At 36.3% G+C, this 15,013-nt stretch overlaps 1 protein-coding gene across 6 annotated transcripts in view; it reads left to right on the top strand.

Moving 5' to 3' along the window:
• The window catches only part of Pclo (piccolo presynaptic cytomatrix protein), a 321,060-nt gene that overhangs the window by 10,952 nt on the left and 295,095 nt on the right, over nt 1–15,013 (top strand). For all 6 annotated transcript variants that reach the window (XM_060373892.1, XM_060373895.1, XM_060373894.1 and 3 more), the window contains exon 3: nt 12,195–13,598. In XM_060373892.1, coding sequence (XP_060229875.1) covers nt 12,195–13,598 — 1,404 coding nt within the window. The remainder of the gene's footprint in view (nt 1–12,194; nt 13,599–15,013) is intronic.

Raw genomic sequence — 15,013 nt, 5'->3', positions numbered from 1 at the left:
CCTTGTGGAGAAGGAAAGCCTTTAAGTTACCTGCCCTCTCTGGAGACTGTGGAGATGGGAGCTGTTCCAAATACATCTTAAGAACCCCCTGGCTGCCAGCCTACTGCTCTGGTATGGAGAGGAAGTCTAGTTCTTCATTCTGGTCCATTAATGAAATTAATCACTGCAGTGCAGGCTTTCCTTGAGTCTTTCTGCTACAAACTGAATATTTACTTTCTAATTAGTGACAAAGGATTTTTGCCGTTGTTTTTATAAATTTACTTTATCACTAACAGTGAATAGCCTCAGGCATTTGTAGACAGATTTAAAGGCTTGTCCTCAATGCTGGTTCATTCTCTCAACTGGCCTGAAATTATACAATATAAGAAAATGACTTGCCATTTTCAGAACATTGATAATGAACTAAATATCAGTGATGAAATTGAATTTGTTTAATTATTATTTTTATTAGTAGTAATTATGTATGGCTTTTGGTCAAAACTAGATGTTTAATTAAACAAAAGCATAACTACCTTTCAAGATCAAAACAGTTACAAAATGAAACTAGACTTTCATATATAGATTTGCATGTAAACCTCATTTAAAAGATGAAATAAAACATGTTTCATATATTTTAGTTAAGGAAAGTGGTTTCACTAGTTACCCTACAGCAATAGGCCTGTCACCACTTCTGATTTAAGAGAAATTCTGTGTTTGTGTATGTGTGTGTATATGTATGCATGTGTGTGTTTGTATGTACGTGTGTATGTGTGTATGTGTTTGTATGTATGTGTTTGTATATTTGTATGTGTGTGTGTGTGTGTGTGTGTGTGTGTGTGTGTATGTGTGTGTAGCAGGGATCGTTAAGAAGACCTGGAAAGAGAAGAGCAGAAAGGTTACAGTAAACAAGAAGAGACTGCAGGCACCTCTGGTGAAAGAAAAATAGGATAGCATTCTCCTTCTATTGGACTAGCTGAAAGAACTTCTACAAAAGAGGAAATTTTCTTTTTAAATTGCTTGCTGTTTTTAGCACAGAGATCTTGTTTTTTTTTTTTTTAAACCCTCCAATTCTAAGTGAAATTGCTACACAATTCCCTTTAAAAAAGAAAAGCAACTCACAAATGTTGATTGCCTCTATCTTTTGAAGTATTAAAGGTGTAGTACCTCCAGAACATGTGAAAAAGGATTGATAATATAAGTTGATAAGGTTAAGCAGTTGCAGAAATAGATGGAAATTGTAAGCCGTTGAGGACAAGCTGAGGAAAAAGTTCACAAAGTCATCTTGGAGTTTCACCAAATGTGAAAATGTAGTGGGTTCATTCAGGTAACATAAATAACAGGATTTATGTGCCTTCTGCGAAAGATTTAAGAGAATATCTCACTAATGATTACCATACTCAAATTTCAGTGGGCTGATTGAAGATAAAAATGGACTTGGTTAATGATCTGGAAAACAAAAACCCATAATTGCCCCAGATTACAGAACCAAAAAAAAAAAAAAAAAGAAAATCCAAAGTTCTTCAACCACTTGCTTAGCATCCGCTTAGTTTCATGGATGTTCTAGATTCTGAGCATTCAGACTTGAACAAATTAGGCTAGAGGAGGGTATTCTAGTCAGCATCACAAATAACTAAAACATATGGTATGGCAGATGGTAAAAGTGTTATAAAGAAAATGAAATACTGGAGGGTATTGTGCAGGAGAAGGATAGGGACTGAGCACTGTGGTCGTGTTTCTCTCTTTCAGTTGAAGGTTAGTATTTTAGGGCTAGGGTTAGTAGATGATTTGGGAATAAAAGTCTTAATGAAGTAGATGAGATATCTCAATGGGTAAATGTGCTTGGCACGAAGCATGATAGCTGGAATCTTATTCCTGGAACTTACATCATGAAGGGAGAGTACCCAAAAGCTGTCTCCTGACTTCTACACAGGATCCATGGAATGCATGCACCCCCATGCACAAAATAAATAAATGAAAAAAAAAGTAGATTTTAACCGAAGTTCTAAATTGCTGAGTGTAGTTGAATGTTAAAGGTGAAAGTAATAAAGAAATGTAGAAATGCATCTAGTAATGTGTAATTCTGAGATCAGCTCATTCAAAAAATCCCCACTGTAGAGATTCATTTTTATCCCTAGAAGTAATTGACATTAAGTTGTCTTTTGGTAAAATTAACTTTTTATAGCAAGAGAAAAATGCAGAGCATTGTAAATTTATAACTCAAACATAAAACCAGAGCTCATGAAGTTATAGCAATATCTACTACAAAATGTAAAATCTAAGGTCATGGTGTTGGCTCTACAGTGCCAGCCTTAGTGCCAGCCTTAGTGCCAGAGAAGGAGGCTCTTACTGTTAATGGTGCATCTTTTGTACTACTTTTTATAAACTTACAGATTCATGTCCAAACTAAAATCAACAATGAAGTGATCTGAACAGTCTACTTTATAAATATTATTAGCCTAAAAATTATATATGATGTTAATGGTTTGATAAATTATTTAAACTTCTTATTATGTTAAGAATTCTTTAGCCTGGGTATTTGTGCTGGTTAGCATTCTATGTATTACTGCAGTATGTACCTAGATAGTTTGTGAAGAGAGGAGTTTTGTTTTGGTTCACAGTCCTGCAGCTTTTTTCTTGTGGTCAGTGGCCTATTGATGTTGGGCCTGTGGGGAAGCAGCATTGTGGCAGGGACAGTTGAAGGAGCAGAACTCCTCACCTCATGCTTGGAGAATAGAAGTCAACAGAAAGAAGGAACCAGTTTTCAATTATCTTCTTCATGGGAATGGTCCTAAGTGCTTAGACTAGTAGGCCCATCTCTGTTTTTCTTCAACTCTCAGTCGTACTCATGTGGGGACCAGGCTTCTAACACATGGGTCCATTTATGATGCTGGTCAGTCAGCATCTTCACTCATATTAAAGGATTATATATACTCTAACTGGTATCAGGTTCCTATGAAGTAGAGAAATAACATTTCATAATTCTAAGCGTAAGAGTTTTGGAAGATACAAGGCATTTGTTTTGTTGCAACGATCTAGAAATTCCTATGTCTTTACTATTAAAAGCAGAATATCTTGATTTTAACAAAAGTTTACCATTAAAACTAGTGTTTTAATGATGTTAACATACCAGGAAGACATAAGTACTTAAAAATATGTGTTATTTAAATATGTTCAAAATATTACATTGAATCCCAATCTTTTACGCTGACTCTCTGATTCTTTTATTCCTTGGCTGTACTGTTTATACACAGCTTCAGGCTGTACTTAGCCACTAGAACTTCAGCCATTACACTTTATTATTTTTGTCTGCTAAATGACTGAACATTTTGGATGTCTTTCTGAAGAGCTGGCTTTTATTATGTCTACACTGCTTGTTATGTATTATTACAACTAGCATTATGGTCCATATAGTTTAGTAATGGCAGATGCTGTTCTGTGAAAGCAGATAACTGAAGCTAATGAGGCTTATTGAATCAATAAATAAGCTTAACGTACTGAGTAATAGTAACACCTGCCACCTCCTGTCCTCTGAGAAAGCATGCAAATGTAACATTTTGACTCATGTCAAATATTAATTGCTCTTGGACACGGCAACCCGTTACTTACAAATATTTCATGACTATTTCACCAAAGACAAATGTATAGAATAATCTATAACAACTTCATAAATTTCCATAAATAATAACACCAAATACATAGATGACGTCAGATGATCTGAGGTCTTGCTTTAGCTCTGCCTTCAGGCTTGTTGATGGTAGTATTACTTTACTAGAAATACAACTAACAAACAATGTTATAATAAATAATATTGTCTTTTTCTTAAGAAAAGATACTGGGCTTTTGTTACAACTTGGGAAATAGTAATTTGAACATTTTTATTTACTTATCAACTTATTTTCATTTTGACATTTAGTACTTTGTTATTGACATATTCATTTTTACTAATCTAATTACACCGGAATTCAAATTTAAAAGCATTTTGAAATATATAACATTTGCTTATTAATTAGTGATAAGATAACTCTGGAAAAGTGGAAAATATGGGTTTCCAGATTTGGACATCATGGGTTTGAAGTCTTCTTTAACATTGATTTGTTCAAGCTATTATTTTTCTGAGTGATTGGTTTCATTCTTTCATTGAGATAGTGGGCATAATTAAAACTGAAACTGTTTTTTGTTGTTTTTGTCTGCTAAATGACTGAACGTTTTAGATGTAGGATATAAAGCTGGAATTGTTTTCAAGTTGACATTATATCTACATCATATTATTGCTGTTATTAATTGGTGTAATATTCTCTAAGTCATTAGGGGATTAGTGTCATTTTTGTTAGCTTCATTTATAGGTTAAAAAAATGATGGTAGGAATTTAAGTTTTATAGAGGCATACAATTTGCTAGCAAAAGGTCCTATAATAATCTAAATTTACTTAACCCTAAAGTTAACATTGATCTATGGAAGAGCACATTGTCCTTAACTGGACATTAAATTTACTAGGCAGTCACTAAATTTCTAAGTTACTGAAAGTGTATATATATATAACACATCCTCAAGAGTTCAAAGATATTTAACTTATTGTCCACTTTGTTTCAGAATAGCAATTGTTATAAAAAACAAAGATCTTGAAGAAGGAACCTGGTTTCCTATCTTCCTGACTAGCCTTGCTGAAAGCCTTACATTGATGACTGCATTTTTGTTTTCTAGGAAAGCTAAGAGCTCGTAATCTGAGCTGGCCACTTTACCAGCATTCCACAATAAAGATTAGGAAGTCCGTAGATGCTATTCCTAAGCATAACATTTGGCATCTAGAAGGACAGACAATAAGTTAGCAATTTAAGATGCAAATTTGTAAAGTAGAATATATGTGGAAAGAGAGGGAGAGAGAGAGGCAGAGGCAAGAGAGGGGGAGAGAAACTACCTAAATATAAAACAACTTACCACTATTGTGTTTTTAAAAAGCATTAACTATAAAATATATTTCATAAAATATTATATAATTAATTAATTTATTAGTCAGAAGTTTTAGTTCTATACATAAAATGAATTTTAGCAACACATTCAACTCATTTAAAATAAACAATTTAAAGGGGGAGATAGAAAGACCTGGAAGGGACAGGAGTTCTACAAGGAAACCAACAGAACCAAAAAATCTGGGCCCAGGGGTCTTTTCTGAGACTGATATTCCAACCAATAACCATGCATGGAGACAGCCTAGAACCTCTGCACAGACGTAGCCCATGGCAGCTCAGTGTCCAAGTAGGTTTCCTAGTAAGGGGAACAGGGACTGTCTTTAACATGAACTCAGTGGCTGGCTCTGAGGGGGGAGCAGCCTTACCAGGCCACAGAAGAAGACAGTGCAGCCAGTCTTGATGAGACCTGATAGGCTAGGGTCAGTTGGAAGGGAGGAGGACTTGGAGAGGGGCAAGGGAGGAGATGAGGAAGTGAGGGTGAGATTGGAAGGTAATGAAGGAGGGGCTACAGATGGTATAAAAAATTAATAAACTGTAATTAATATAAAAAATTAAAATTAAAAGAAAAAACAAACAATTTAGTTGACAAGTTTGTCCATATGTGAACATGATGATAGGAATTCTCTGTTTGGATTGACTGAAAAAAAAAAAAAAAGCTTCAGTCCAGGTTTCCTCTTGTTTTGTTGTACTGTCAGAGGAAGAATGATTTCAAAACATTATCAAAGCAAAATGAATGATAATGAAAATTTAGATTAAATTTGTTTAAAACAATGGCAGAATAATGTAATGCTGATGAATCATAATTTTAAACCCCATTTCCCTGATATATATCTGTGTTTATATGAAGCTGTGCAACATTGGAATCATTTATAGCTTGAAAGATGTCCCATTCAAAAATTTAAAATAAGAAAGTTCCCTTAGAAAAACATGCATTTTTACATAAGATTTAATATATTTTAGCATTTCTGGCTTTTTATAAACTGTGTTTTTCCTTCCCAAGCCAACACACACACATGACTGACTGCTAATTTCCCTGAGTTCCCTGAGTTCCCTGAGTTAGCCCATGTTGAATTCATACTTTTTCTTTTTTTTAAATTTAGCCAGTAAAAATTTTGGTATATTTGACTAACATGGCTTATCTTTTATTTAATTTTTTAAATTAAATAGTTATAAAATAATACAATAAGCTAGACTTGCACAAACACTGTTTAATTGGAGTCATTGCAGCCATAAGCTGCAAAACCGAGAGCCTGAGGCTTCTGTTTGTAGATCTGCTGAAGCGTAGAAGCTTGAGAAGCTGCTTAGAAGTTTTAGTTATAATGTATGTAAATGCAGTCACTGATATGACATCCTCCTTTCCTGTGTAACTGTAGCAAACATGGGCTTTCTTTCCTAGCCTTGTGTTTTCTGCTCTAGAGGCCATGGAACCTGCGAGAATGGAGCCTGAAAGTGAGGTGACCTAAGTCTCATACAATAGCCAACTTCATTCAGAGCATCAGGAAATTTATATCAAGTGTTAAAAAAGGTCTCCTGAGTAACATTCTCATGAGTTCAAGCTGTATATAATCACAAGGACAAGGTGTGTGTGATAAAAAGATGTTTTCCACAGAGATATATAAAAGACAGTGGAAATACTTAATTGAATAACAATGGCCAGCACTGATGAATAATCTGAGGTAAACTCATTCCTATCTTCTAAACCTGGGAGGGGCACAAATGTATAACCCAAGAATGAGTCCATGTTTTGAAAAAACTGAGGTCACATGACTTGTCTTTTTTGTTGTTGTTTTGGTTTTCGAGTTTTCTCAGATTCCCTTCACCTGTCTCCATTCTGGACCATATTCTAACAACCATAATACTTAGATATTGTAAAGTGTGCTTTAGTGTTAGTTTTCCTTCTTTTAGGCAACTGTGGCAAACATTAAAACATGCTTCTATCATTTCAAACTGTTTGCAAGGATTGAGAATGGTATTGTTAGCAACTGGTGAATGTTGTGTTGGTCCATTCAGACAAAATTGCCCATTTAGCATATTCATTACAAACGATGGTCATAGTTGTTAAATTATTCAGCTGAAAAATGCAGTCAAGGGCAGCTCATTCTCCATGTGGGTTCCCTAGTAAGGGGAGCAAGGGCTGTCTCTGACATGGCCTCAGTGGCTGGCTTTTTTATCACCTCCCTCTGGAGAGGCTGGTAACCCTGTCAGGCCACAGAGGAAGATGATGCAGGCAGCCCTGATGAGACCTGATAATCTATGGTCAAATAGAAAGGGAGGAGGACCTCCCCTATCAGTGGACTAGGGAAAAAGCATAGGGAAAGAAGAGGGAAGGAGGGTGGGACTGGGAGGAGATAAGTGAGGTGGCTGCAGTGGGGATACAAAGTGAATAAATTGTGATAAATAATAATCAATAAAAATAAAAAAAGAAATCACAAAAAACAAAAACAGAGTTTAAGAGAAGCAACATCCAGCTACTTTAAGTGCTACATAAAGATTTTTATCAAGTTACAAAGAATAATATCACAGTTCTGAGGAATCCCATTATCTACCTTTTAATTGAAATACATTATGCCGTGATATGCATAGTTAAAGATTACAACCACAGTGAGCCATCTGCAGCCAAAGTGCTGCTGGGTGTGACTGTCTTTGTCAGTCACATGTGTCATGAGCTCTCAGCAGTCCTTGACTATCTGCTATGAAGCCCGAGCTTGGATTCTTTTTTGCAATGCTGTGTTTTCAGACCTGTTGTCTGGATTTATTATATCTTTCTATGGCATTCAAAATTATGTCATGTTTTCAGTACATATTTTGAAGTAAGTTAATGAGATATAGGAGTAAACTTTGTAATAGTTTATCATTAAATATACCACACATTTATGTTACCCAGCACAGAAATATGAGTATACCTGGTAAACGGCCAGTCCTTTTAAAGTAGAAGGGGGGTGATAATTAGAAAACACATAAAGATGTTATATATTTTAATTAAAATACAAATTTTCAAATTGGTAGTGAAGATGTGGCAGACTGTAGTTGCTGCAATAGTGGTGGTAAAAGGAGAAATGAGGTGATGTAGAAAGCTGGGTTGCTTTTAGGTCAAGACACATGACCTTACAGTGAGCAGAATCCAACAGATTCCGTTAGAGATGACAGCATCAACTTGACGGAGTGAATAGTCCACTTAGGAGTCGTGATCTGCGGAATGATTAGTTGCAGGCGTCAAGAGTAAAACCCCAAGAGATTCTACAAAGCCATGATGAAAGCATGATTGAGGAAAAACAGACCAGTAACTAATATGAACACCAGCAGCCATCAATTCCTGACATTGTTCTTTCGATGTTCCAGTATTTCAAGTACAGCAGCTATCTAAGTTGAGCAAAGACTCCATTATACATTTTAGGTGGATTTAAATCTTGTTTTAGTAGAAGTATTCTTTTTTTTTTGTTTGTTTGTTTTAACCATTATTCTTTGAGAGGTTTGCATTCTACTGTGAAGCTAAACACATGTGTTTACAAAACCTCAAAGAATTACAAAAAATTGCCATCTGAAAAAATATAAAAAAATACTGCTGAATAGGAATGTGGTTTTCTTCTGAGTCTCTTAATATCTACATTTGTTATTATTAACTGGATGTATCAAGTTGAGTATCTTTACTATTGTGGGCATGAAAGTCAGAGTATATTTTTTTGGCAATCAGTAGTTTTGGTACAATGTTTAAATTGGCATCTATTAATTGAAATTCTATATGTGATAGTCACAATTAAATCTCTTGAGTGATCTGAATAAGATGTTGATTATTTCCCTACAGCCTTAGCTAATGAAAGTGCATTTTTTTAATGTATTTGAGATCTTCTACAAGGGCTCAGCAGAAAGGAAATCTTGAGCCCATATTATTCAGGGAGATATTAGGTTATTATGTGTAGATCTATATTAATACACACAGAGATTTGAGAATGAGCAGAAGCACTTTCTGACCTCTACCTTACCCATACTTATGAAGCATATTAAGTCGGGAGACTAAATGAATGAACACTATTATGCTGTTTTTTTTTAAGCCTCCCAATTCAGGGAGCTAATAGAATTAGATTAGTTCATTAAATAAATGTATTTCTATATCTTGAAGTTCATTATGGACTTTTCTGTAAAATAGCCTGTCAGGAACTTAAAGTTGACTATTTTGTTGTTTGTCTCATATAATCTAGAATTTAGGACATTTCAGCTTGAGCTCTATTTAATCATGTTATATTCTTTTTTAAATACTAACATATTAAAAGTAAGAGTACTTCTAGAACATGACAGTTGAAAGCTCCTCTAGTACCACTATTCATTATTCTGTTTTACTTTCCATTTTATCGAACGAATGTAGATGACTAAAATATGCTGTCAGAGAGGGGTACTGCTTGTGACAAGTAACCTGGGGAATTGTTTACGACATCTCTCTGAAAGCAGGAAGGAGTCATGAGGACTAATATGTTTCTTTTTAAAAAATGATTAGTTAGCCCATTCTAAGTCCTGGGATTTTTATATTTAGCATTCAGTGTCTAGTAGGGGCTAACATTTTCCACTCACGGCTCTCACAGAATAAAGAAACAGTCATAAGGCAGGAAGGGGCAATTGTCAGAGACATGGTCACAAGTACAAGTGGCAGCAAGTGTTTCAGCTGATGATGGTGGTGTAGAAGGGACCTCTGTGCAGCCAGCATTAGAGACAAGGGTTTAACTGTGAATGGGAAAAAAAGAAAGTTACTGTTTGCAGATACAGAAATATCTACACCTATGCAATTATAGCACATTCTTTTCAGTTTCAGTACATTCGAGGATGACTGTTTACGTCCAGTTTCAGATAGAACCCAGATAGGGGTTCTAGTGAGAATTGTATGGAACCACATGATTAATATTAAAGCTTCTGTGCTGGCTATGTTAACAAGGGTAATCCACAGCATAAAACGAGATGCTACAGTAAGCAAAGTTAGACATTATTTTTAATTCTTGAAATTTGTATCAGCTAAATTGTTTTGTGTTCATGATGCTGAGAAGGTCAAATATACTTTGGGGATCAAGAGAAACATAAGGAAGTCTTTCCCATTGATGGCTTAATATCTTTGGGAGTTTGGGCATAGATCTTGCCATAGTGTAACTATGTAATTTTAGCATAAAAATATCAAGAGCATATTTTGATAGTAAAAGCTAGAGATAATCACTTCCCTTGTTCATTTTAAATATTATCTTATGGAAGTATATATTATTTGAGTTGTGAGGGCCAATAAGAGAAAGAGAGAAAGAGAGAGAGAGAGAGAGTCTTTGGAAAAGAAAAAGAATAAATGGGAAATTATTTTTACACCCAATGCAGAGAAATTGTATAGTAACTGTAGTAAACATATGACAAATTTTTAACTCGGATAACTGAGGACAGTGATATTATTTCTACCGTATGCCCTTTTATCTCTGTGCACTTTGTAGAGAATGTAACTGGCACAAATGTCAAAGTTAGCTTACAATTTTCTTGGTTAATTATGTGAATATTGAAGCTGGCTGTGAGCTTATTCATTTGCTCAGTATTAAGACACACATGCACTCTGTGTGTGTGTGTGTAGATTATGAAGTGCTGGCATAAGAATCATTTAGGTATTCATGAGATATGGCCAGTAGAATTAAATTAAAAACAGGCTCTTTTTTTAAAAGGATAAAAAGTTGTGTGAGTTATCATAACTGTAAGCAATGACTTCAACTCTTACTCTAGCAGTGAAGCAGAATACAGAAGGATGAAATATCTCATGTATTGTGTATAAAAGTAAAGCAATGCATTAAAGAGATAAAAGATAAGACAGTGACATGTGTTCACGGAAAGGGTGTGCTAAGAGAATTCTCTGAATAGACAGCCATACATGTGTCCTATCTCTCTTTCCCTAACTCCTTTCTGTATTTAAGTAGGTGTAACACTTAAAAAATACAACGTCACTTAATTTTGACCATTTCTCTGAGTTTATGTACATCAGACATGATATATGTTATGGTAGTATGATAATTTCAAAGTTGGCCAAAGATGTACTTGAGGACCATTGATGGGCAGAAGCCCTAATGGTCACACTGTAGAAGAACTTACAGTTTTACTGCTGAGTTCAAGTCCATCTGCTCAGAATTTTCTACAGGCACCAGCACAAAGCAGAAACTAGCAGAAGAGAAGGAATCATCATCATACTGTTCTCAAATGCTTCTTCTCTATGCCTAAACTATTAACATTAACTTATGCCCTAATATGCCTTTTTCTGACTTTTTACCTCATTGTAGTTACAGCCACCTATGGGTGTGGAATTTTGGTTCTTTTTTCAGACACCTAATATTTAAAATATTGTCTGGTAAACATTTTTTTTTGGAATCATATAAAATGGTTAATAGGTATGCTTTTAAATTATCTTATGAATTATTATATTAATAATATTCACACTTGTTCACAATCAATGAAATGTGAAATACAGGTATGATTGTATATATGTGTGTGTGTTTGTATTTCACCCATGTACCTTCCTCTTGTTCACTCTCTCCCCCTTTCTTCTTCTATAGCAGAAGCATATTCATAGCATTATCTGCTCTCTAAAACACTTACCTTCCAAACATCTTGACAAAATTTACAAGGAAACAAAGTTTACTTGGTTAAATCATGCTATTTAAGATAACTAGAGTTAGCCTTAGTAAATAGTCTCTTTCTAACTTAGCTTGCTTAAATTTTATTCTCAGATGTGTGACTACGTTGACGTGGAAGTGGAAATGATACTTCTCTAATTTATGAAATCAGCAATGTTTTCATAATTTGACAACCCTGCCCTGGGATGTATAACTAAAATCTGGTGATGAGCCAACATCAGAAAAAACATATAGCAACACAAAGCGTAGCATATTAGTGGAATCTAATTAGTTAAAAATCATGTTTTTATTATATATTACCTTCTATTTCCGGAACTAATCCACCTTAGTAAATCATCAATGAGGAATGACAATATAGAGGTAGAATAGAATCATGTTGTTTTTCCTGTTTATTTTTCTTAAATAATACTGTATGCTTTAGTCTATGAGGTTCATTATCTTCCATAAAGTTAAATTTTGCATGTTTCAATCTTTTGGTTAAAGTAATGACTATAATTGATTCTTGGAACAAAGAGAGTTATAAATGGCAACATGCTTTTAAAACAGTTTGTGTGTATGTGGGGGGGGGGGTTACAGTGTTACCTTAGTAATGATGGTTATATGTTATTTCCAGATCAAAGAGTGGCTCTGTTTAAACTGTCAGATGCAGAGAGCTCTAGGAGGTGAACTAGCTGCAATCCCATCCTCACCGCAGCCGAGTCCAAAGGCTGCACCTGCACCTACAGCCACAGCCAGCAAACCATCTGGACCATTGCAGCCAGCTTCCCCAAAGAAGGAGCCTCCGCCTAAACAGGACAGCCCAAAGGCACCGAAAAAGCCACCACCACTGCAGAAACAGCCAACTCTTCATGGACCTGCCCCCACGACAGCCCCACAGCCTCCGGTGGGTAAGGCAGAGGCCTTATCTGAGCCAGCCCCTCCCAAGGAGCCTTCTGCACCTCTACCTGAACAAGCCAAGGTTCCTGCTGCAGATGTTAAACCAAAGCAGCCCAAGATAGCAGAGCCACAAGCAGACACCCAGTCTGCGTCAGCAGCAATAGCAAAGCCTGAAAGTCTGAGCTCTCAAGTGCAGTCACAGGCTCAGGAGAAAACAGCCCCTCCTTTGAAAACAGACTCTGCCAAACCCTCACAGAGTTTCCCACCAACAGGAGAAAAACTCACCCCATTTGATTCTAAAGCCATTCCCAGGCCTGCATCAGATTCAAAAATTATTTCACATCCCAGGCCCAGTTCTGAGAGCAAGGATCCCAAACACATTGATCCAATCCAGAAGAAGGAAGAGCCTAAGAAAGCACAACCCAAGATGAGTCCTAAACCAGATGCGAAGCCAGTGCCAAAAGAATCACCAACACCCTCTGGTCCACGATCTACCACTGGCCAAGCTGCACCCTCATCCCAGCAGCCCCCAAAGCCTCAGGAGCAGTCAAGACGGTTCAGTTTGAATTTGGGTAGTATCACCGATGCCCCCAAATCACAACCCACGACTCCTCAAGAAACTGTGACCGGCAAACTATTTGGGTTTGGAGCATCCATCTTTAGCCAAGCGTCAAATTTAATTTCCACAGCAGGCCAGCCAGGAGCTCATCCACAGACTGGGCCAGGTGCCCCAGCAAAGCAAGGCCCTACTGCATCTCAGACTCCTGCTGCTCAGGGGCCACCCAAGTCCACAGGTCAGCTCCCACCAGCACCTGCCAAAGTAACACCTGTGAAGAAGGACGCAAAAGCCCCAGCAGCCGAAAAATTGGAATCCAAACCCGAGCAAGCTCCAACAGTAAAGAGAACAGAGAAAGATATGAAGCCACCACCTGGGAAGGTCTCCAAACTACCTTCTGAGCCTGAAAAGCCTGTCCTCACCCACAAGCCAGACAAGACCACCAAACCCAAACCAACCTGTCCTCTCTGCAAAACTGAACTCAACATAGGTTCTCAGGATCCTCCTAACTTCAACACCTGCACAGAGTGCAAGAATCAAGTGTGCAATCTCTGTGGATTTAACCCAACACCCCACTTGACTGAGGTAAGCGATACCTACATTACATATGGATGAGAATTTGTATCACTTTATCCTGAGTATTTGATATCCTCAAATTTCTGAGCAATAAAATGTGTTTGTACTGAGGAAAAGAAATGAGCATTGGTAGATCAGAAGAGGTTATAATTATTTCATCCATACATTATTGTGAGTTCTTGTGTTTTTTTTTATGCATTTGTGGGTTATTATACTGAAAGTAAGAGATGGACTATGCTAGAAAATTAAAGTTTCAGAGGCTCTAGTCTTTCATAAATTAAAGATCCAAGCTTGGAAGGTTCTTTAGTTTTCATATAGAAAGTCTACATAAAAGTTGTAATACATAGTTCTCATTCCTATAATTCTTCTGTCGTATATATAGTTTATTGTTTAAAATCATATTACTTTACTTGTGATTCACGGTCTTGCTGTGTGGCCCAGGCTGGCAAGGGAACTCATGATTCTCTTGTCTGAGCATCCCAGGTTCTGAGATTTGGGGTATGTGCTACCATGCCGTAGTCTTTGACACATTTTCAAAAAGAACTTTAGTTGATTAGATTCATATACAATATGAATATTAATGGTTAAAAAAGTTGTGTAAGTTAAGAATATTGCCAGATAAAATTAGTGGTTCACATATGATGTATTTAGATTTTCTATACGTCTGTTGGTGATGTTGTCTGATGATATAGTAGAGTGCATTTCTGGGAGCTGTAGAAGACAAATATGTGTCTGACGAATAAAGAGACACCGTAAAGAGATGCAAAAATACTTTCTCCACAATGTAATAACCACAATGCAGTTGGTGACTCTACACCTAATAATAGAGTTGTATAAGAATAGATGGATAAGCATTAGTATTAAGTAAGGCTATTAGAATGCTTGGATATAGGGCAGTCAAGAGTTAAATGTTCACTGGTCTCTTAGGTAAATAAGATTTTGAAACTTAAAATAACTGCCCTAAGCTTTTACACAAATTACACTACTTAGGTAGTTTTTCAGTTCACTGTCTGTTCTTATGAGCCGAAGAAGCGTGGGTGAAACTTATGTCAGAGAAATCTTAAGGTTTTTTTTAAATATTTGTGCTCTAATTTAAAAAATACATTTTAATATAAACAGAATTTCCTCACTTTGTCTTTCTCTTCCCTTCCCCCATTCCCTCATCCCACCATCCCCAGGTCCAGGTATCCTGGCTCCAACCCTTTCCATATCCTGGGTAAAGGGATGGACCTGGAAAGACTATTTTTTTAAAGAACGAGCATAGAAAGTTTTTCTCATTCACTTTACAAACACAGAGGGTTGCCACGCCATTGCTAGCACCCTGTGATAGTACTTTCACTGCAGGATTATGTAGGGTTTTTTTGTTTTGTTTTGTTTTGTTTTCAGCTGTGATGAATCATATTTACTAACATTCATTTTGAAAG

Source organism: Meriones unguiculatus, chromosome 21, assembly GCF_030254825.1.
Source record: "Meriones unguiculatus strain TT.TT164.6M chromosome 21, Bangor_MerUng_6.1, whole genome shotgun sequence".
Taxonomy (NCBI): domain Eukaryota; kingdom Metazoa; phylum Chordata; class Mammalia; order Rodentia; family Muridae; genus Meriones; species Meriones unguiculatus.
This window is presented reverse-complemented; position numbering and strand designations above follow the sequence as displayed.